The following is a 22,934-nucleotide window of genomic DNA, read 5'->3' as shown; positions in this document are numbered from 1 at the left end:
CCGATCGAAATCCATTTTTCCGCGTTTTCTTGTGTGCACATTCCGAATACGGAAACTTTCTCGCGTGTAGCGCGCGAATTACCGTAAAGAGAAAAATTCTGGGTTATTCTCTTTTTCTGACATTGTACACACGCGTTTTCTAAATACAGAGATTTATTTGCGGAAAATGAGTTTACGTTTTTTTTTTTTTTTTTTTTAAGAAGAGTTCAACAAACTTGTATACACACATATACACGTTGTATAGATAAAGGCCTTACCACGTTCGGTGACGGTGATGAATATGCTAGTTTTGCACGCAAACACTTTGCTGATATTGTATTGCTGGTGTGCTAGGAGGTGAAGACGCATTAGCGCCAGCACCTGATACCCAATTGCTCGAACGCTAACACGAAACGGTTACATACTGATTAACACAAATACAATCTCATGCATATGTGATTAATTAATGTGCTCGGACTACGCGTCCATTTTTTACACTTTATACTAAAATATAAACGCACGTAAATGTAAAAACGTAGAAACAATTTTTGATTAACACAAATCTATACGTATTAAATTAAATCTAATTATTTAACATACACACACACACACAAGTGTAATAGAAAAATATTCATATTGGTTTGAATCTATTAGAGCGTGATTCAAATACAGGTTTTCAGAAAATTTCTGCTTTTCGCTATGTCGAAAAAAAAGTATCTATTCGGAATTAGCGTATTATTACAACGAGAAGTTATAACTCGGAGCGGAGCCTCGTCATGGAAGCAAAGGTCGTACATGCAGGCATATTGGCCCGCGCGAATGTACGGAAGCGCATTTCCGGTGGCGCATCAGACTTTGAGAAAATTGAAAATTTTGCCTAGCGAAACGCTTTTCCGTGTGCACCAGCTGGTCGCCCGGTAAGAGCTTTCACTGCGAAATGTCTTCTGCTCGTTAACGGGTTAACGAGAAGAAACGCGCGCGCGCGAAAAAGAGACAAGATTCGAACGGGAGCGGAAGAGAGAACGGTAGTCCGATGTTTTCTAAAGCTTCCGGAGTGAATTGCCAGCCGGCAAGCTCGGTATGAAATAGTGGCGAACTGTTAATCCGAACTGTGTAATAATTACACACTCTCTCGAAAAGCTCGCACCGCATCTTCGGATCTCGCGCGCGACCATACACCGTTCTTCTTCGTGTTCGTCTCTGCGTATATCTCTATCAAAGACGAGAGGTTTCAGATTTTCGCCGCGTGCGGTTTTTAATATACGTTCTCGTGTATTTGGGAGCCCGAAATTTTTTTGCAATTAGCGGATATATCTTCTTTGCATGCGCGCGCGTTTGAAGTCGCCGCGCGCGCTAACTTACGCCGGACTGAACTTACGAAAATCCGAGCGAGCGCTTTTTTCCGCGATGCCTTCCGGGTTTGAAGCCAATTCTGCCAAATGGGCTTTTTGCCCGCCGCCAATCGGGTTAATTGTAACAGACTGAATGTGTGTGGCGGCGGCGCGATATTTTCTGGCGCGGAGAAACTATCGCCTTTTATTTTGGTATACGAAAAAAAAAGAAAAAGCGTAGGTCAGGTTAGGTTTTTACACAAAAAGTCTTTATATCGGAATCGCATTTAATGTACGACGCAATTCCAAGTATACGATCGAGCCATTCTTTTCTTGTCGAGTAATAAAATTATTCCCCACAAGCACAAGCGAGAGCCATTCGACGGCGACTATATCGACGTGTCAGCGTCGCCGATCGTTGCCGACGTTGCGGTTTCGCGGGAAAAAAAAAGAAGAGAAAAGCGAGATGTGAAAGATCGCGAGATCGGCGATGTTTTAAGATTTTCATAAAACCAACGTTCTCTCGCACGCGTTCTTTTGGCAATTTCATTTGCATAGCAGAGACCAATCCCGCGATGAAGCGCTCGATTGAAATGAAAATGCGGCGTTTTCGCGACGCGTTCGCACATGAAGCATTATGGAATATCGCTTTTTCTCACGTAGTACAAAGCTCAAGCGCGAACGTTTTTTTTTTTTTTGTTTTTTTTTTTATACGCGTGAGCGCGAGTAGAACCCCGGCGAAAGTGCCGACGAAAGCAACAACTCTCGCGCGCGGCGCGCAGAACAGGAGGAGGGGAGATATCGATTGTGTCGACAGCTTGCACTTCCGAGGCAGATGCAATTCTTTTTATTCGCGTTCACACGTCGCTGTGGATAAACCCGATATGCGTCAGATAACAGATATGCGCGGATGTCTCCAATATCTGTCGCTAAAATTCACGGCGCCGTTCCTTTTATTTGACTGCTCAAATAAACGCGTGTTTAGAATCAATTCTTATCCTCTCCCCCCAGCGTGTTTCTCCATTGTGTTTCTTTATGTTTTAAGCCGTTTTCAGTCTGACAAAATCAATTAAAATAATTTAGGACTGTTAAATTCAAAGAAATCACGAAAAAACAAGATAGATTATATCGCGCACTTCTAATTGTGCACAGAAGCAGCAATTCGATCAATGACGATGCAGTGCGCGGACAATGTCAAACAGTATATTAACAACGGAACTAATAAATAGACGTTATTGTTTCGTAGCGTCAAACGTGATTAACACACGTCTGGCGATTTTGCAGTTCTACGCGATATTACAATTAGGGAATATCCTTGTATTGTGTGCGTCGCTTTTCCCGAAAATGCATTTGTGCCTCGCCGCATTAAATGCAATTCGACGATATTTTAATTATTGTACGTTGTAATTAAATTAATAATTAAATCGGTACGCGCGTGCCGGACGAAAGCCGAGCGTGCACGATCCGCACGCGAAAACCAACTCTCACCGAACATTAAAACCGTATTTACATCGGATAGGTAACAGCCCGTGGCAATTAATTACGCGTGGCAATGATGCGTACTCCAATTTCATTAAACATATCGCGTTTAATCCGCGTATTTTTGTCCGCGATTCGCACTATAATTTCCATCTTGCCGCGGTTTATTTCGTTTTATCATGTGCACATTACACGGTAGTTGGGTGCGGGATAAAAATTTTCACCGCAGCTTCGAGACCGGCAAAACGCGTGTTTTGCGCTACTTCGCATTTGCGAACGCATTCTGCTGACGCGCGTGGTAATACTTTCGAAATTTTTGCGCTAAATCGCCAAACAAGTTTTCCAAATCACATCACATGCTTGCAAATAATCTTGAAAAATACAAATATTACCGTTAATTCGTAGTAGTTACAAAAGTGTGACGTAAAATTTTGTTTATAATCATTATAAAAATGTCATATAACCTTTGTTTTTTTCTAATAATTTATTTGTTTCTAATAAAATCGTACTTGTTTGTTCGATTAGGTACGGCGACAATGGCCTGGCCGCGGCAGGAGCAGCCTTGTCCAATACCAGGAGTCTTTTGCATGAACGGTGGTACCTGCCTATTTTTCGAGACCGTCGGTGAACCGGCATGCAGGTGAGTTGTCGCGTTTCCCATGTAACTTATTTTATCACATATTTATTTTTTCACGCGCTCCCGGAAACATTTATTTTCATTTGGCAAAATTATCGCTAAAGAAATATCTTTGTTTGTTCGAAAATAGTTTGTTGTTAAAATAATATGTAATAATATGTTATTACAATAATAATACGCACGAATGTGTGCGTGTCTCTCTGACTAAAAGCATTTTTCATTGCCGCGTACGTCTTTTATAAAAATATAAAATGAAAATGAAAACAATGTAACGGTAAAAATCTGTTACATAAAAACACATATTGATTCTTTTTATTCAAAATAAATATGAGATGTGTCATTGTTTTAAACCATGAAAAGTGTCAATCGTGAAATGGTATTTGTTTGAAAACAATGCAGAACGAATTAAAACTGTGTTTTAAACAAAAACGAGAATTCTGGAAAAGGTGCGGAGTGCGATCTTTTATACACCACACGGATATGCGGAATGGCGGTATAAATGGCAAGATAAATCCTTTTATAGCATTAACATCGGAGCAATTTATTAAATCCTGCAAAACTATGTATACGGAAAATCCATAAATTCGTGCGTGACGTGTTTACATATTTCGGATATGTGCCAAGCGTTTTTTTATGAGTTTATGTATTACAAATTTGTTTCACTGGGTTTACTCGTTTTGCATGATTACCTCTCAATTGAACGTTCACAGAGCCGAACAGCCAATAACAGTATCGCGCGGCTTATTTCCCCACTCGGTATTATTTGTATTTATTTGCGCCGCGAATCGTAACTGCTAATCTGAAACTACGTGCGCTTTATACACTTCTTATACGCAATTGCGCTTCATTATCTGTCCTTCTCTCTCTTCCGCGAACGAATTCGGTTCGATTTTGTCGAGAAATCGGAAAACCATAGATTCTCGTAATTATCGAAAAGTCGGAAATATCGCGCGGCATCATTGTGTAATGCTGTCAAAAAATTTACTTCTTACTCTCTCTCTTTCTCTCAGATTTATCTTGTAAAAAAGAAAGACAAAAAGTGGAAACCATAAGCAAACGTTTTGTCCACGTTTCTGTTTGCAAAAGTGCACGGGAGATCGAGCTCGCGTTTCTTTGTTACTTATCTTTGTGCGGCCAACACGGCGAGTTAACGCCAACCGTGAGGGTTAGAGAGAGGCATTTCGCGTAATGCTTGCGCTGTCGATTGCTCGAGAGGTCGAAGTTAGCCAATGGTCGACAGAAAGCGCGGAAGCTCTAGTCGAGCCTCTTCTATCTTTTCTTGATACACACGGGAGAGCGATCTCTTCTCGTTTCTACCGAATACTTCTTTCTATTTCCACCTTTGGCTTTTCATGTGTATCCTCTCTCCTCTTTTTTCTCTTACTACGCAATATCTATTCCTCTCAGGAATAGACACCTTCTATAGATTTCTCTTCCCGTTCTTGCCTCCGTTCTTCTCTCAAGTATCCTTCTCCCACAGCTGCGCCGTCGTCTCTTTGCCTCTTTTTTTTTTTTCCACTCGCCGTCGATAGAATTTTCTCGCCATTTTCCTAAATTCTCTCGTGATTCACCGATTCCCCGTTGTTTCTATTTATCTTCCTTTTAATTCGCGCCTTTATTGCTTCCAGATATATATATATATATTTTTTTTTTTTTATTTTTTACTTTTATCTCGTCTGTTCTCCATTTACTTTCTCGCTGCCTCGCGCACTTCCATTGTTGTGAAGTCTATAACTGATACCCTCTTCCTTGTTTTTTTTATTATTAAGAGAAGACGTTTAATACCTTTCGCGGTTATATTTTTCTCGCGAATACACACACTGTTGTTTTCCGTAAACGCGATCTAGCAGCGAGCTCTCGAACACGAGGCGCGCAGTTCACTTCTTCAAGATCGCGCTGGCGATCGGCGGTGTCGGTATTTACGGCCGACCCAGCGTGTGCAAAACGACCGGACCGAATTTTGCGAAACGATTCGGACCTTACTTCCGGATCGCTCTTTTTTTCTCTCGTTTACGAGAGAGAGAGCGGCGCTTCCGAAAATTAAATTTCTTGACGATTCCCCTCATCCCGCGACCCCGTCGCGTGTATCAAATTGATCGGCACCGCCGCGTAGCCGCGCGTATCCATTTAATTAAAAAAGTTCGCTCGCGAAATGTTCCCACCCTTCCGACCGGACTTTCCAGCCGGTCACAATACGCGCTCGCGCTCGTTCGCGCAACGCACATACACGGATGTCGATTTGTCAGAAATTTCAACTGCGCGACGTCGATGATGCATTCGGCAGACTCGTTGGGTTTTTTTCACGGTACTAATGGCGGCGAAACCGGGTCAACTAAGAGCAACAAGAGTCCGCGTGTTTTTTTTTTTTTTTTTTTTTTGTAAGCTGCGTTCGGAAAATTCCATAACTAATACCGCCGTTTCGAGTGCGCAAACGTGAAATGAAAATGCAAGATATAAATCTTCGTAACAAAACCTTAAATTGAAATCCTCTGAGAGTAAAATCCACTTTAAAACATTTCTGCATTTGTTGTTTAAGAAAAAAATAAGACCGAAAGAATCTAGTTTATGCGAGAAACATTTTCGATTGCTCGCGTAAAGAAAATCGTCCAGGATTTTCATCCAATTTTTTTCTCTCTGAATATCTTATTTTCTTTTCTCCGTATATATTTTATATATATATATCCAGTAGTAAAAACTCGAAGAGACACTACCAAGTTTTGCATCAGCGGGAAAGCGAAGAAGTGTATGACGCGTAGTTTCATCATGACGTGCCTAAACGTCAAGTGTCGGCTCCGCGAAGCCGGCAGCATCCAGTTTATCGTGGCTGTGTTTTATCGCGCAACACCGTCAATCCCCTCTGCTACTTCCGGCGAGTCGCATAGAGTGTGTGTGAGAGAGAGAGAGAGAGACAGAAGAAAGAAGAGAGAAAAAGAGAAGAGAAAGAGAGACAAGCAAATGTAAACTTTTTCGCGCCGGCGACGCTCGTAAATCTTGCCCCCCCGAAGGCACTTGCATCCCTCTTGTCCCACCACTACCACCTGTGCCGAGAACAGCCGGTTTCTCGTTTGTTTCTGTTAGCCGACCCTCTCGACTTGTTAACTTTACGTTCTTACCACTTACGGCCAAATTGCCGTATAAAATATGTGCCGCGACGACGAGGCAACCCCTCTACATACCGCGGCTTTGTGAGAGACGTGACAGTCATCCCTTGTTGTTGTACTCGCTTTTTCTTGGTTTTTGCGGGTAATTAAGGACCGCGCTGATTGCAGCAGAATCAACGTCCGAGAGATTTATTAGAGAGAGATGTGCTTCAAAAACGATGCAAAGAGTTATTTCTTTCGAATGGCGCGGATTTGGGGGGAGGAGGAGAGGGTAATTGAATAACAAATAGAGAGATAATCAAAACAGCGATGAACAACAAGAGTGATATTTACATTTGAAGATAATTTATGTACGTCGTGCGAGAATTTTTCAAAAAAAAAACTAAGAAACAAGAAGAAGCAGATTAAGTCAATTCGCGTATAATTCCAAATATTCAACGAATTTGCGCGTACATGTGCACGCGCTGTTCGAACCGCTGCTATTCGAATTGCATCACGTCACCCGTCATGACTGTAGTTGTCAAGGTAGCTTTAACGAATCGCTCCCAATGGTAATTCGGTCAAACGTATCGGACGAGCGGGCGAAACAATAAAACCAGCGGTGTGTGCATATTCGGAGGGATGCGGAACTTTAAACGCGTGCACAAAAGCAATTAAAATTCTCGATTGTTCCAAATATACATTATTTGGTGATGTAGTTTTGTCCTCATTTTATGTGTGTATGTGTGTGTGTATGTGTGTGACAATTATAATTCAAAAAACAAATTCTTATTTTATCTTCGGTGCGTCACGACAACATTTTCTCTCTTGTCTTACAAAAAGCTATCTAACCCTGGCCCATATACGGGACAATGTATACACCACGTTCGCACAAAAGATCGCGCGCAAAATGGCCAGTGCAGCAGCTGCAGAGCGATGCAGTTGCGAGCACAGTCGTTTCACTCTCTCTCTCTCTCTCTCTTTCTCTGGAGCTCGGCGACACGACGGAAGCGGCGGAGGAGCGTGTTCTTTTTTGAGACGCTCATTATTTTAACAGGAAAGCGCGAAGCTTTTATGCGAAAATGCCCGCCAGCCTGGGGCTCGCGCGACACTTCGTGATGAAACTTCGCGCGGCTTTCTTCCTCCCCGCGAACAAGCGTACAAAGAAGCGCGCGGACTCGGCGACATTGTGCGTCGCGGTGCATTAAGGCGACGTTGTGTACAACTGTATAATAATACACGTGTCCGTCGATCTTCTCTACTCTCACTAGTTTCTCGTCCTCGTTGTTCATTTTCACGACGAGACAATATAAAGTCATGACAGGCCGACCGTGAAACAAACAAGCACTTTAACGAGATTTGTGAGCGTTAAATTAAAATTTTTTGTTCTCGAATCTTCTTTCCAAAATCCATACAGGATTTGCAGTTTTTTGTTTGCGCTGTGACTGACGTGCGTCTTAACGTTTGCGCGTTTCAAACTTTTCCGAATTCGCGGGCGCACATTTTTCACACGCACGTCACGTCTAACGAAAAATAAAAAGTGTAATAGCGAAAATATATGTAATAAGCGTTACATGAACGGTTGCGGATCCCGTGACAATATGCGATATGATTTATTCACAGTTTACCTCGAAGAAGAACTACGAAGATATGAATATATCGGGAATATACAAAATCCGGATACGATACACGAGGCTTGCGAGAGCGGAATAGTTATTTTTCGTAGATTTGACGCGGCGAGCGGTGGGGAATTCCGCGGAGAATTCTCTCTCCCGGATCCGGAGGATTTATGATATTATTTCTACGGCGGTGATAGCGACGATGTAGCGATAACATACGGCGTATGTGAAATATTTCCCGCGAAGTACAATGTAGTGCGGAACGACGATGGTTCGTAATGTATGTCCCGTCGTTACTTGCGCTTTCCGTTTTCACGGCGCGGCGCGGCGCGGCGCGACGGGGAAGGATAACTTCACGGAGGGGGAAGATTAAGCCGCGGCCGCGCCCCGTCTGATCGAATAAAAGTGCATGAGGGAAGATTGAGCGTCCAATCCTATCCGGTTACACATTCCCGCGCGAACGGCAACTTGGCGAAAAGTTACGCGCGGCGACTGAAATTTCCTAATGTTATTCCGAAACTTCCGCCGCGCGCATATAATGTCCCGACATGATACATTTTCTACGTGCAGCCGCGGCAGCTTACTCTCATCCTCCGTACGTACGTGCGGCAAAGGGAGAGATCGCGAATTCGCTTACGTTCGCGCGCTACATCTGTTTCATCGGGTAAAATAGGGCGCGCGCGGCATAAAGTTCCGGCGAGATGTAAATTACGCGCTCCTTCTCTCTCTCTCTCTCTCTCTCTGCTATATCTCTATGGTCTATAAAGCAGAAGACGCACTACGTGCAACGTACCAATCGGATATATTCTCGGGATGATAAAACTCGCTCGAACTAAACGATAATCCTATCGAGAGAAAAAGAGAGAGAAAGGTAAAAGAGTTTATTTGCAATTTATATTTAATCATCATATCAAAATGCAATCGAAGACCCGAGCGGAAGTAATCAGAAGTTTTGGAAAAAAAAAACTTTGCGCCTGGAATTTAAATTCGTCGAATAAATCAATTGTGTGTGGAGCTGAAAATAAAACGCGCGACTCAACTGGCATCAATCGGACGTTCGGAGCGTTTAGAAACGCACAACAACACGTTGTTATACACATTGTCCACCAATCCAATATTGAACAGAAGTTTAACACGGACATTTCACCAACTGCGACGTGTCGTTATCGACGGGAGGGCCGCGCCATTCCCCGAGTACGGGGAAACTTTGCCGAGGACATATCGGAAATTAATGAAGTAGTTCAATTTTCTAAATAGTACCGTATTTATAGCGCGAGGAAACACATGGCGCGATACAGATGGTTCGCGAAATGCATAATCGTGATTATGCGAGACCAAATGCGAGAAAATGTAGAAACGCGTCTCGCTCGCAGACAGTTTACTCGTCGAAACAATAAGATTCTGAATATTCCGCGCCTCTCTCTTTCTCTCTGCAAATGTACCTCTCGCGTTTCTCGGGCTGTTATTCTGGATGTTGCCGCGGTGTGATGTTCGTCTCATTACAGGATCTCTCAAGGAAAACCGCGAATCGTCGGTTAACTCGGCCCGAGCGGCGTTTAACGTCTGAACCGCGTGACCCCATTTGTATTCCCCCTTGTTGTAATCGAATACTCGCGAGGACGAGGAAGAGAGCGGGTGTCGGAGCGCGCATTATCTTTCCTTAACGTAGCCTGAGTCCCCCCTTTATGGCGCGAGCGTTGCGTTATTCACAGACTGCGAAATAACGCGGCGGTGGTATATAAAGAGCGACACATCCGAAATATGCTGTTGTATAATAGAAACGTGTTTGTTCCCGGCGAATGGGAACATTATGCAACACAGTCGCACAATGTTGTATACAAATATATGTAAATATACTGTAAATACTCCGAATATCCGTAGTATTTACTTACAGTACGATTTTATATTTTTGCGCGCGGTTTTGCACGCGTCTCGAGAGTTAACGATTTGTAAAAGCAAGAAATAAATGTTTAAAGAAGAAAGAACACGCTCTCTCGTAGAATGCCGTACCGCGCAACAACGTAACGTCGTCGTCCGCGCGCGCCGGGCGCAAGTAAATTCCCGTACGTGAAACCCCCGTACACCCCGTGTTGTATCCCGTTAGTGGCCAACAAATATTACGCCTACGTGTGGATGCATAAACGCTCGGATGGCGTGCGGTTATGCCTCTCCCTTCTCTCTCTCTCTCTCTTTCTCTCTCTCTCCCTTACCCTTTGCTCCGTACAAACGGACGGTAATGGTCGAAAGTACTCACGAAATAGTTTCACGACGAAGGAGCGCACATGCTGGTGTCTACGAGGTAACCGCGTAACTGCGCCCGGTTTCACGCCGGAAATATAGCCGGACCTCGGACGTCTCCTTGTGCGCGCGCGGATACAACAACAACGTGTATCCGCGTATATACATATACCCCGCGTGTTACCCAGGCGTGGAAATCATAATCAAGCACTCGACCGTCGTCGAATTTTCTCACGCTTATCCCCCGATATTACACGTTATTACGCAAAATAGCAATTATCACACGTGATGGTAAAATTAATTTTGTATACGGTTTATAACTCGGCTGGATTTATCCGAAATGGTGATGCGACCCGAATATAATGGAACCGGTAAATCGTTGCTTGCTTAAGATACGAGATGATTAATACAGATGAGATGAGAAGATGATAAGAGACGTGAAGCATAATAGCTATCATTAATCATTCGCAATGAAATTTACATCGGGCTATTGTGAAACGCCATCTTTTGACAAATGTGTAATCGTATTTGTTTGTTTGTTTGTTTTTGTTTAAATTTAATACGCGATAATTGGAAATTTCCGCAATCGATGAATTTTACCCGAACATCGAGCGGAATCGCATGACGCGATAACGAAACGTGGAATTATATCGTGAAAGGCCGATGCAGCGCGGAACAAACGCGCGCGGACAGCGGCTAATACCAGCCCCCATCGTACTTATCAGTGCGCTAGCATCGAAAGTGTAAATATTATCCTCGTGACACGTTACAGCTACTCTAGGCGTAGCTCAAACGCGCTTGTTCGCGATCGAGCTCTAATCGCGATCGCGCGTTCATAAATCTACCTGGTATGCGCGTTAAAAAAAAAAAAAAAATATCCGGTAATAAAGTAACTGACTTATCGTCGGATCTGAGAAAAAGACTACGCACTGTATACGCATGATGTCTGTGTATGTAAGTGCTTCAGTAAAACAACGCATTAAAACGAAGGGATTGTGGAGATATATACGTCGTTGGACGTATGTGTTGTGTAGTACTTTTTTATGGTATAGCTTTGCGCCACAACTCATGTTCATTTCGAGAGGGTAAATTTATTTTTTATGATCACGTGCTTTTATAGATCACAAACGCACACGAGCACGTACACATATTACTTTAAAACGACGATTAATTTAATTCTTCCGGACTTATTGTACCATACCCCTTTTTTTACGTTAGAAGTACTTCCTTATCTCATTTGTGACATGCAACGTGCAACACAACACGCGGAACAGAAACACAAGAGAAGGTAACACAAAGAATCACGTCTTCGTCTATTGTTTTAACAACGATCTAAAAAATTTTTAAACCGTCCTGAATATTATTTATGGCTTTACGTACTGTCACATAGTAAATGACAGAAAAAAAAAAAAACAGATTTCTCTTTGAATAGAGTAGAGCTTTGAGGATCTGAAAGGATTAATCAATCTTAGTCGAGACTGGATCGTCGTATGTATACGCGCAAACGGTTATATCCGTCCCAAATATCCGTCACCAGCGTTTCCGGTCGGAGCGCCAGGCCCTTTTAGGAGAACCACATTAAAGCAGCGTTGCAACAAAATAGCAAACCCCATGTAAGGTTGCTTTCCGCAAGCGCGCGTCTATTCGTGAGCAGCGCAAAAGGGGTTTCGTTTCTGAAAGTGGTGCACACACATTTACACATACATCGCCGTTGCTGCTTTGTAGCTCTCCCGGCTGTGTACTAGGGACAAAATCACGCGAATCCCTGGTCGTCGTGAAAACTTAACCGTCGCGCCGCTGGGTCGCGCGCGAAAAACGTGGATGCGACCTAATAATTCATCGCCAAGCTCGGACACAAACGCGTTCTTTTTTTTTTTTTTTTTTTTGTTTTTCGATGTTCGCGCAACAGCAGAACGACCCGTCGTTCGACACACAGAGGATGACGTGGTGTTCCAGAAAACTACACCGGATTCGGGATAGTGGGGTTTATGAATGGCTAATTAATCCAGGAAAACCGGCAGTCTCGCGCGCTCCATTTCGTGTGCGCTTCGTGGCGGTTAAGTCCCGCCTGAAACCCGGACGCACTTTGCGACGCACTGTTTTATTTAGGTCCGCGGCACTTTACCGAAATAATGATTTATTTAGACGGCGAGCGCGCCGCGCAAGCTGAAGATGGCTCAGGTGAGTAGTGCGCCACTAGCGAGCTGGCGGCGAACTGACGCCTTGCCGAACGTTGTTAAGTCGCTTTTACGAGACCATTTTGCTGATTCCTGACGCGACCGACCATCCCGCCCTTATTTCCAACGGCTTACTAAGGAGATGTTGAGGCGTTTATCTTAAATATCTCGAAAGAGGTTGCAGGTGAGAGTTCGTCTTGAAGAAACGATTTGAAAGTGTTGTGCATTAAATTTTCGAAAAAAAAATTAAAATTTTTCTAAAATATTGACAATATTATTTTCATTATTTCGAATGCCGTTTTCTCTTTATTGAGCGAGTAAACGTACATGATCGCAGCGATGCGATCTTTCCGTGTAAGAGGAATCTCCCGAACGCGAGGCAAGGAAAACTTCGGCATGTGTCAAATACACCCTGTTCTCGCGACGCTTCGACATCGGAGAAAAGGCAGGCGAGCGCGCTTGCATACGGTAGGGAGTCGCGTATAAAGACGACGTAGCAGCCGTTGCAGACGCGTCGCCAATACGATAACGCGTTTTGACACGTAAAACTCCGGCAAATCGGCCTTCGTATTTCGTTGGTGTCGGAGAGAAAAAGCGGGTTTTCCTCTTTCTCTCCTCCTCTTTCTTTCCGAACAACGAAAATATACGACAAGGTGCCAGATCGCGAGGGGCGAGAGCAGGCTGCACGTCTCGAGGAGGCGAACGTCGAGGAGAGTTACGAGTCCGTCTCTCCGGACGTGTCTCCTCGCGCAGACAAAATAAAGCTTCTCTTTCTCTCTGTCTTCCTATCCTCCGTCTTCCTTCCCGAGCAAAATCTCGTAACCTTTCGTCTTCCCTCCGTTTTGTCTGGAAATACTACTGCCAGACGGTAGACTCGAAGTGGTACCGCGCGTCGAGACCACTTTTCAGATTTGTCATCTGTATCGAACGCATAGACAAATAAAATATCTCGTCTCCCGATCTTCGACGACAACGCGTCCTCCGAATTATTATCACGTGCGACTTGTCAGTAAAGAGGTTGAATGTCATTCACAAACGGCACATTCGTTCTACTTTAGATGTCACGTGTCTCTTTTTTTTTTTTTTTTTCTATTTTCACGAAACCTTACAAGTTTCTTGGAGCGAACGCCAAATAATTTTTTTCACGTGTCTTCTTGCTCTTTCTGCGATATTCAAGTTTGAAGAGATAGAAGCCACCTTTCCCAGAAGTTATACTCGCTGCATGCGGTATCGAAAACTTTCGGAAATAAAAATGGAATTTCACCCGGCAAAAGTTTTATGGTTTCACAAACACGCAATAAAAAGTTTGCGAACATTAGAAAACGTATCGTCGATTTGACAATGACGGTATTGGATTTGAAAATCTTATCTTCAGAGTCTATCTTCACGAGTCTATTTGTTAACATATTATCTCGTGATTAAGTTCAGCTTGTCGCGGCAATAATTATCTATTATTATTAATTATAAATTTAAAAAAGTATTGATTTACAAAATATATTAAATATAATACTATTTAATATATTAAATAGTATGAAAACTTGTAATGTTAAATTATAAAATTTCCTATTCTACAAAAATAACATGATACGTATGAAATATAATAATTATATTTCTATTATTAGAAAATTCATTTGTGTATCGATCTATCGGTCGATTCTACGTGTAAAAATAAGCTTGTGATATAGTTAGACAGCGAATCTTGTCTAAAGCAAAGAAAAAAAAAGCAGAGACTAAAAATTTATTGCAGACACGAATCGTCGCGAATTTGACTTCACGCGGAATGTTAAGTATTCTTTTTCTGGCCCGCATAAAATTTATAAATGTCACTGGCAACTTGGAAATACGTTCGCACACACAGACATGAGTAAAAACATGAGTAAAACACGAGTAAAAACATCTTCAGTTTCCAACAATAAATTCAACAATAAATGAGATTGGTTATTCGACGTAAGTATATATTTTTATCCGCGCGTTTTTCTACATTATTCAATGTACTTCTTTTACCTTTGTCGAGGATACATATACATATATACGTGTGTAAAGTGTGCACTATAAAATCGAAAGAAAGCACTCATTACGGCTGTTATACAGTTTATATTAATCCAGAATGAGAGGGAAAAAGATTTTTATGAGAGAAGTTTATATTAAACTCTATAAAAATAATGAAGAATAATATTTCATTGTACTTCATTACGTACATTTAAACATAGGAAAAATAGTGCAAAGCAATATTGAAAATGATTTTCTCTGCTATTACATCGCAAGTTATAATTCCAGGTCAGTAAAATATCTGAGCAAAAGTAGAAACTTCATTGTGTGATACATGTAATTCGTTAAAGTTTTATTTTAATAAATAAATATTAAAAACTGTGTAATGTGTGTGTGACAGTTGAAAAAATCAAAGTTGTTGGCGATATAAGAATATAAAGTGAAACTCTAATTATATTTGATTCGATTACATCATCAAGTTAGAAAAACAAATTTGAACCGATAAAGAAATCTATTCATCGGGTTCATCAAGAAGTTAGAAGACATGGGCGTCCGCAGAATTTTTTTCAGGAGGGAGCGGAGCAATTTTTCCGCCCCAAAAATTATAAATTTTACAGTAAAGTTTCATTGTACAGAGAGAGTTTTCATGAATAGATGTATGATTTAATTTGTTAACCAGGGATTTCAAACTTGTTTCAAGATAAAAAACACAATTTGTGAAAAAACTTGCCTCTCTAGGGAGGAGCAAATGCCGGGCTTGCCTTCTCTGAGGACGCCCATGTTAGAAGAGTATAGGGTGCCTGATTGACACAAGCACGTCCCTGTCGCAATGAGCGAAGATAAAATAAGTCCTCTTTACTTTTTTTCCCTGCCGTTCGCAAGCTCGTGACGAGCTTTTTTTATTATATCCGTCGCGCGTAAGCGCGGTAGACAAGGCGGTACCGTGTCACCGGCTAGCCAAAACATTCAACTTGATCATGAGCCAAAAATCTCGCCACCCCGCGAAAAAGATACACCTGGTCGACGTAGACAGTCAGACATGAGAGAGAGAAAGAGAGAAAGAGAGAGAAAAGAAAGAACGTGAAGGACCAACAAGATAAATTTTGCTTAGGCATATGCGAGCTTGGAAACTGCAAATTAGCAATTAACATATCACACATTATACAGTATATCATTTATGTAATTTGGTTCTTGTAAAATTTTAAAACACAAAACTATTACTTTATTTTTAGAAAAGATTTTTCTCTCTCGCGAAATTAGATTTTTTCTCCAACAAATAAAATAATTTTTATGTTTACGAGCATAAATTAATTAATAATATGTGTAAAAACAATTAAATATGTATCGAAGATTACAGAATATGTGAGTATTTTCGTACACAAACTCTAGAATAAATTATGACACGTATCAATAATTTGTTAACAGAATGGATACGATCTATTGAAATAGCGCGAAATAACTGAAAACTAAACCGACCGATATGGTCGATACATTAAAAAGAAACATTTTGCGATTATTTACTTTACAAAACGTCCCATTGCATATTGTAATAATACCAACAGTATACACGCGTATATACACGAGCATCTACGAATAAACATACCAGTGTACATGCGAAATATTAATGTTAAACGATAGCCAAGCGCGCGGCGACGTTTACTCGCTCGCCGGCGCATCAAAACGCGACCATTATTATTACAATCCGCACGCGAATAAGTTAACGCTGGCGCGCACGCGCGTTATTTCTCTCCTCGCGAATTTCTCGAGCGTGTTTAATCCGCGATATTTAATAGCGAGCGCGGTTATTCCGTCGCTTCGACAGAACTTAATATTCTTCCTCCTGTCGTCGTCATCGTCGGATAATTTTGTCGTAGGCGAAACACGCGTCCACACACGTACAGAGACGTACGCACGTGTGCCGACACGCAAGAACCGGCACAAACATTGTCCGTAAATATTTGCTACCACCATCACGGCTTATATTGTACATGCGACAACCACTATCGTTATAACCGGGTTGTCGACCCCGTCTCGTATTTAATACGGTATAGATAAGTTCTTTTTTTATTTTTCTTCGGTCGCATTTTTGTCGTTGCAATCGACAGTATTTGCTGACTGCGCGAAAAAGACGGGAGCAATTTCGACGTGTCAGATCAAAGAAAATCTACGCGGATGTTTTTAAATGACGCTTGAAAGGTCAGAATCTTTGTGACATTTGAATGATGAGAATTTGATGAGAGAAATACGTAGTTGCATTATTATAAATGTCAAATAAAAATTGTATTTACGGCCACTCGCGAAACTAAAAACTAAAGGTCTTCGCCACGTCAGCATGTGAGAGATTGATTTTCAATAATAATTTTTCAATTTATTTCTCTCATTGGATAAATATTCACCGGCGCGTTCAAATTCGAACTGCAGCGCGTTGAAATTGTGCACGAAAATATGCGGATGAAATTTTTGGAGAAATTGTTGGGATGAATTTTAGAGAGAATCAATTTTTTTCTTTTTAATTCGAATAAATTTCTATTTCGAACATACATGCGGGAACAATAGAATTAAAAGTTCTACAAACTTAATGAGGTGTAAATCCACCTGTAGATCCTCTAAGATCCGCGATACAAATCACGCTGTAAGGAGACGATCGCTCGCGCAGAGATAGCCGCGTGCGCGGATTAGCAACGTCCAGTCCTGAGAGCGATGTATTTTATCTTCAACAAAAGACGGAGAAAAAAGAGCGAGAAGTAATATTCTCGGAGCTATAGGTAACCGACGGAAAGATCATGTTTCTCTTAGAGCTCGCGCAGGCGAAGGCGTATCATCCTCCTTTTTACGAGAAAATCTGTGAGAAAGAATGTGAATATATCGAGCGCACCTCGCGGCTATCGGAAAGGAGAAAGCGAAGAGTATTTGCTACCGTATTATACGCATGAATGTCGCGCGATAATAAAGAGACAGGATTTACGATAATAGCGGGTACAAGAACAAAGTCAAAAAAGCAACGAAGAAATTTTCCTCGTGTGTCTTGTGTCACGATTAACGGACAAAAAATTATTTCTCATTTTTTTTTTTTTTATCGGGAAATATTTCGTGTAGCAAAAATCGCACGAATTGCCGCTTTTTACGGTACACTTTATTCCGATATGATAACGAAAAAAATATAATAATTGACAAAAATTGAACGTTCGGTTCTCTATTCTGGCTCTCTCGTATAAGAGACGTCGTGTTTTACAAAACTTTCGTGCCGCAAAACGCGGTCGTGCCCATTGTGGTCAAGCAATGGAACGTTAAAACTTGAAACGAGCTACGGGAGATTCGTGTGACACGCGCCACCCTTTGCTTCACCCCCTTACTTCCTTCGTTTCTACATTACGGCGGCATTTTATTACTTACGAAGTCACGTTCGCGTCGCCTTCGAAAGCTTAAAAGTCGTACGGGAAAGTTTCACGGATATTAATCAAGTTCGTGACGTGCAATCAACGCTTTTTTGCATCTTCAATTATTCTGACAACGAGATTTCGAAGTATTGTTTTTCTTTTTTTTCTGTTGCGTTTGTTTTTTTTTTTTTTAATTCATTCCATTGTAAAGTAATTACGTTATAAAATATATATACCATAGAATTGCGTAAATGAAAATACATTGTTTATTTTGTTTGTAAATGTCCGTGTTTGTGCTCCGAGTTAACCAAGGATTTGCAAGTTGCGTTTATTCTAACAATGTGCGCGTGTAGCGATTTTAAGTGTAATCAACTAAATACGTGAAAAGCTTCACGCAACAACATAATAAACTGTGCGCGTATTTACTAACAATTATACTAAATTATTCGCTTGACTGCGATAACATTGAAGTTCTTGCTGCCGCGGAAATACAAAAGCGAGTGTGCCAACAGAGTGAAATAAATTTCGGGCGGCGCGCGGGGCGTAAAGCCGACAGAGAAATGGCACTAAAGGGATTCGACGTGAAATAACAGCGGCAGATTTTGCACATTGATCCGACCGATTAGCAAAATAAGTCACATTATGGATATCGGGCAAACGCGCAAATCGGTAATTTTCACGATAACGAGTTTTGTAAATCGGAAAAGAGAATTTGCGAGCACTCTAACGTTATAACGTGTAAAAAGAACGCCTCACAAAGTAAGTAAAAGAGAAATGATTTTTGATGCAAAATGCATGACTTCACACTTCACATTATCATTGGTTTGATCGTAAAGACCTCATTAGCGGCGAGTAAAAACGAGGATTCGTTTCAGCACGCATCGCGCCACCGTGACATGACAAAAAATCTCGCGTTGGAAAAAAAAACGAGATGCCTTACAGCCGTTGTTATAACGAAGCAAACGATAAATTAAATACGCTACGTGAAACGCGCCGTAGCACGTTCGGTCGCGCTGTTGGTGCCGCTTGATATCGCACGGCTTTTATTCGGCGAAATACTGCTGCAAGATTTTTAGACGAGTCGGCGCGGGGCACGGAGAGTTGATTCTTCTTCTGCTTTGCGATCATGTGTGTCGCAGGAAAACAGGATTGCGAGCCACGCGAGAGAAAGAGAAATAAATTTTCGTAGGAGCGTAGTAAAGCCAAAAGAAGAATAAATGGCTCTTCGCAGCAGCGAAACAGAAAGAGCCGGTCGCGTAAAGAGGGTCAGTGTGGGAGGAGGATGGCCTCGCGCCTTTTTGTACGTAGCTGCGCGATATCCTGTATATTCGCGTTAACGCCGATGCGGGATTTATGGTCGAATAACGGCCGCGACTATCGGCGTTACGCGCGCGCGGGATCGACGACGAAAAAAAAACCGAGAGAAATCATCAGACACGAGAGAATATGCAGAAATCGCGGGAACGAGAACGCGGGAGTTGAAAACAGATCTAGGGCGCACCTAATAAAAACGAACGCACACTGGATTCTATCGCTGCGCATCCCTCTCCTCCTCGTGCTCCCCGGATCGCATTTCTCGCAACGAATGGAAATCACTTCAACTTCGCACGACTATTCCTCTCTCGCGGGTTATATGAAATTTTAACTGTTCGTTTTCGCGAATATTTTGCGTTTTTTTATGTGTGTAAAATGTCGAATTTTTTTGTTTTTGTAGTTTCGCAGCATGCTATACACACAAGAATGAAAAATAGTTAAATAAATCAATTTTTTTATATTTAAGAGAATTATATTTAGCGAAAACAATATACGAAGCAGTGTCAGAACGTGATTTATATCGTGTGTGTTGAAAAATTCCTGAAATCTGATTTTTTGTTTTTTGTAATATACCGTGAAAAATTTAGTGTTGCGGGTTTTCCTTCGCAAAAAAATATTCGCAAGTAAAATGAAGCGTTGATTACATCAATCGGAACAATATTATATATCACAGCATGCAAAATGAGGGATGAGAAACGCTTTTGAGAAATCTGCTCTTGAGAGGATATCCGTTCTTGAGTGATCGTCCGCGCGCGTCGTACGGTCGCTTCTTTTTTTGGTAATAACACCAAAACGTTAAGGATGATAATGCGATTGCAGAACACGACGAGGTCTTAATGTTTACGTCGCAGTAACATCTGCAGGACGTATTAATCAACGGCGCCCATTACTCAGCATGCCAAGTGTAAAACGCGCGAACAATCCGAAGCGATTCGCCTTAATTAATTACGTTGCCTCGCGCGCATCGCGCGTTCCACACGCGCGCACGTGGAAACGTGTGATTTATTTCTTACGGCGCAAGCACGCGTCTTCATGCTGAACGCATCGCTCCGAATGGAAACATTTCATCAGCCGCGATCTACAATTCTCTGCCGTGTTTCGCGTCGCGTGATCTACGATCTCTACGCGGGTGTCGCGATCAACGCCGGTTATTTCGAGTTATTTCACTGTTGTTTCGTTCTATCGCGCACTACTTCGATCAATTTGACATCAATTTTTTGTTAATAAAAATTTGAAATATTTAGATTTTTGTGTATAAGAAAAATTATATTTTTCAACACAAAAAATTCTCGCAATAAAAACATTGTCAGACTAACCACAAGGCGTTACGAAATCAAAACAGAGGAAAAATGCGCGCGCATTATGTAACCTGGACTTAGCTTGACGCGTATACATTTATTTTCGCGAGGTCGTGTATCAAAAGCAGCGCGGTAAATGATTGTTTCCATCGTTGCAAAAGCTTTACTACTGCGAGAACCAAAGTTTCTCGCACGGCAATCCGAGCGGTCGTCCTGTGATCGGTGGGCAGTCTCAAGGGGTAGAATGGGCAAAGGCGGACGACGATGGAGAGAGAGTGGTAGGAATGGAACGGGCGAAGAGCGAGAGCTTGCAAAAGTTAGTTTCAGTGACATATGTGGCCAACACACGTGGAGACGGAAGTTGAGTCCGAAAGGGAGGAAAGGGAGGAAAGGAGAGAAGGAGAGTCTCTCTCGCCTAGAACCATCCACTGAGCCCGGACTCAGCCAGGCCGCGCGCTACCTGACATTTCCACCCTCTAACTACCCCACAGCCGTCGCTTAAGGAAATAGAGCTGTCCGACGCAAGCAGCGCGATCCCGCCGACGCCAACGAGCTTTCAAGATGTGCCAATAAATGGTAATCGCGGCAAAAATCCGCCTTTGCTATCTATCCCCATTCAACGCGCCAGCCATCCTGTCAGTCGTGTAAACAACTTCGGAAGATTGAAAATATTCGCCGTCGTGACAAAAAAAAGACGAAATATTCGCAGCAACAATCCAGTAATCTCGTCATACTCGATAAATGTACCATTCAAATCCCCCAGCCTCGGCTCAACCTTGCGCGTTTTGTGCATTTATATATATTTATGAAATTACTGCAATATAAGTTACCTAATTAACACTTGAGAGATTTAATTTTAAAAACATTTAGTTTTTCAAGAAGTTGGAACATTAATTTTTGAGAAAAAAGTAGAATATTGTACGAAGTGGATTGATATTAATAAAATATTAATACATTTGAACATACTGGCTCGCGGTAAGTAGATAGTTGACGTGCAATAGCGCGATGTGAATCTATGTGTTTGATATCAATGCATTGCACTATTCAATAGCAACAGGAAAGACGCGCGCGGTGAATCTCCGCGAACGAGTCGTCGGGCCGGAACTTATTCCGTGATTTTATAAGAGCATCCTGAAGAAGTTTGAAGCTGCGAAGGGCAACGAGTTGCCTGTAAGAAACTTTGCCGTAGTATTGCGCTCCTCTCGCCGAGGTACGAACGGAAAGTTGCTCAAATTATCCGGCACGTTGGCCCAATCGAATCGGAGTGCTTCCCGATGTAGCAAGTGATGAAAGCCGCTTTTTCGCCGTCCCGGCTCGTCAGATTGAGAATTCCGAATGTTCGCGCAAAGGCTAATTAATCGCTTTCCCGATCGTTGTCGAGATTTCACTCAGAAGCGGAATTTGATTGATCGTTTTTTAAGTAAATCTCGAAAAACAACAAAATAACTTTGTTGATACCAAAACAAAATTGTTATTTATTATAATACATAATAATATCGCGCGTAACGAGAGAGAGTCAGAGAGACAAGTGAGAGAGAGAGAAAGAGAAAGAAACAATTAAAAAAAAAAACTTCTTAAAAAAAAATTACTTTTTGTCAGTTTTAGAGTTTACGTAATAAATAAAAATAATTTTAAAAGAGAAAGATATAAAAGATTATTCCGTTCTAATCATATATATATGTATATATATATATATATATGTATACACTATAAACATATAGATGAGAGATTAGAAGATACGTTGTACATGCGCACGTCATCGGACGTTTGCTATCGGTAGGTCTCACATCCGTAGTTTCATTACGCCGTCCAACCGACAAAATCCGGCCATTTAACTTAATTAAACGCGCCTCTAATTAATTAGAGAAAGATCGCGCGCGCAGTTTCCTCGGGACAGAAGCGTTGCCTGAACGAACGGAGAGAGAGGACGCGCTCTCGCAACGATCGCAAGTCAGACGCTGTAAAATTTTCACCCCTTTTGCCTTTTATACCAACCCCCGTTTCTCCTTCCTCTCACGCTGTTATTTCCGCTTTCGTGCGCTTTTATTTCCGAACACCTACGGAATTCTTTCGTCTGACGTTCTTATTGAAAGCGCACGGCGAAAGTTACGGCAAACTTTTTCGACGTCGTGATATATATCGCGCGCGGTGCGCGCAACGCGGCTGGCTCGATTACGTAGAAAGCTCCCCAAGCTGCACAAAGTGTCGATTTCGACGGGTCCTCGTACGAGGCGTAAATTTCACCTTTAAGGTTTCCACGTAGGCGCCGAGCATTTAATTAATTGGTCTAATTGATTAGAGGAGGATCAACAGCTTCGACGTGAATGGCGTGCGGTGCCAACTTTCCTTACGGAAATCGTCGCGCGTATCGCGTAAAATCTATGTGCGGCTGCCCGGAATAAAAAGAAAACGCAAA

At 42.0% G+C, this 22,934-nt stretch overlaps 1 protein-coding gene across 1 annotated transcript in view; it reads left to right on the top strand.

Annotated features, from left to right (window-relative positions):
* Positions 1-22,934, top strand: part of LOC109853047 (protein vein) — a 290,727-nt gene that overhangs the window by 228,855 nt on the left and 38,938 nt on the right. The window contains exon 4 of the mRNA XM_020424757.1: positions 3,315-3,429. Within this exon, the coding sequence (XP_020280346.1) occupies positions 3,315-3,429 (115 nt within the window). The remainder of the gene's footprint in view (positions 1-3,314; positions 3,430-22,934) is intronic.

Source organism: Pseudomyrmex gracilis, unplaced genomic scaffold (genome assembly GCF_002006095.1).
Source record: "Pseudomyrmex gracilis isolate BER0280 unplaced genomic scaffold, ASM200609v1 scaffold_42, whole genome shotgun sequence".
Lineage (NCBI taxonomy): Eukaryota > Metazoa > Arthropoda > Insecta > Hymenoptera > Formicidae > Pseudomyrmex > Pseudomyrmex gracilis.
Note: the sequence above shows the minus strand (reverse complement) of the source record. Positions and strands in the feature narration are given on the sequence as shown.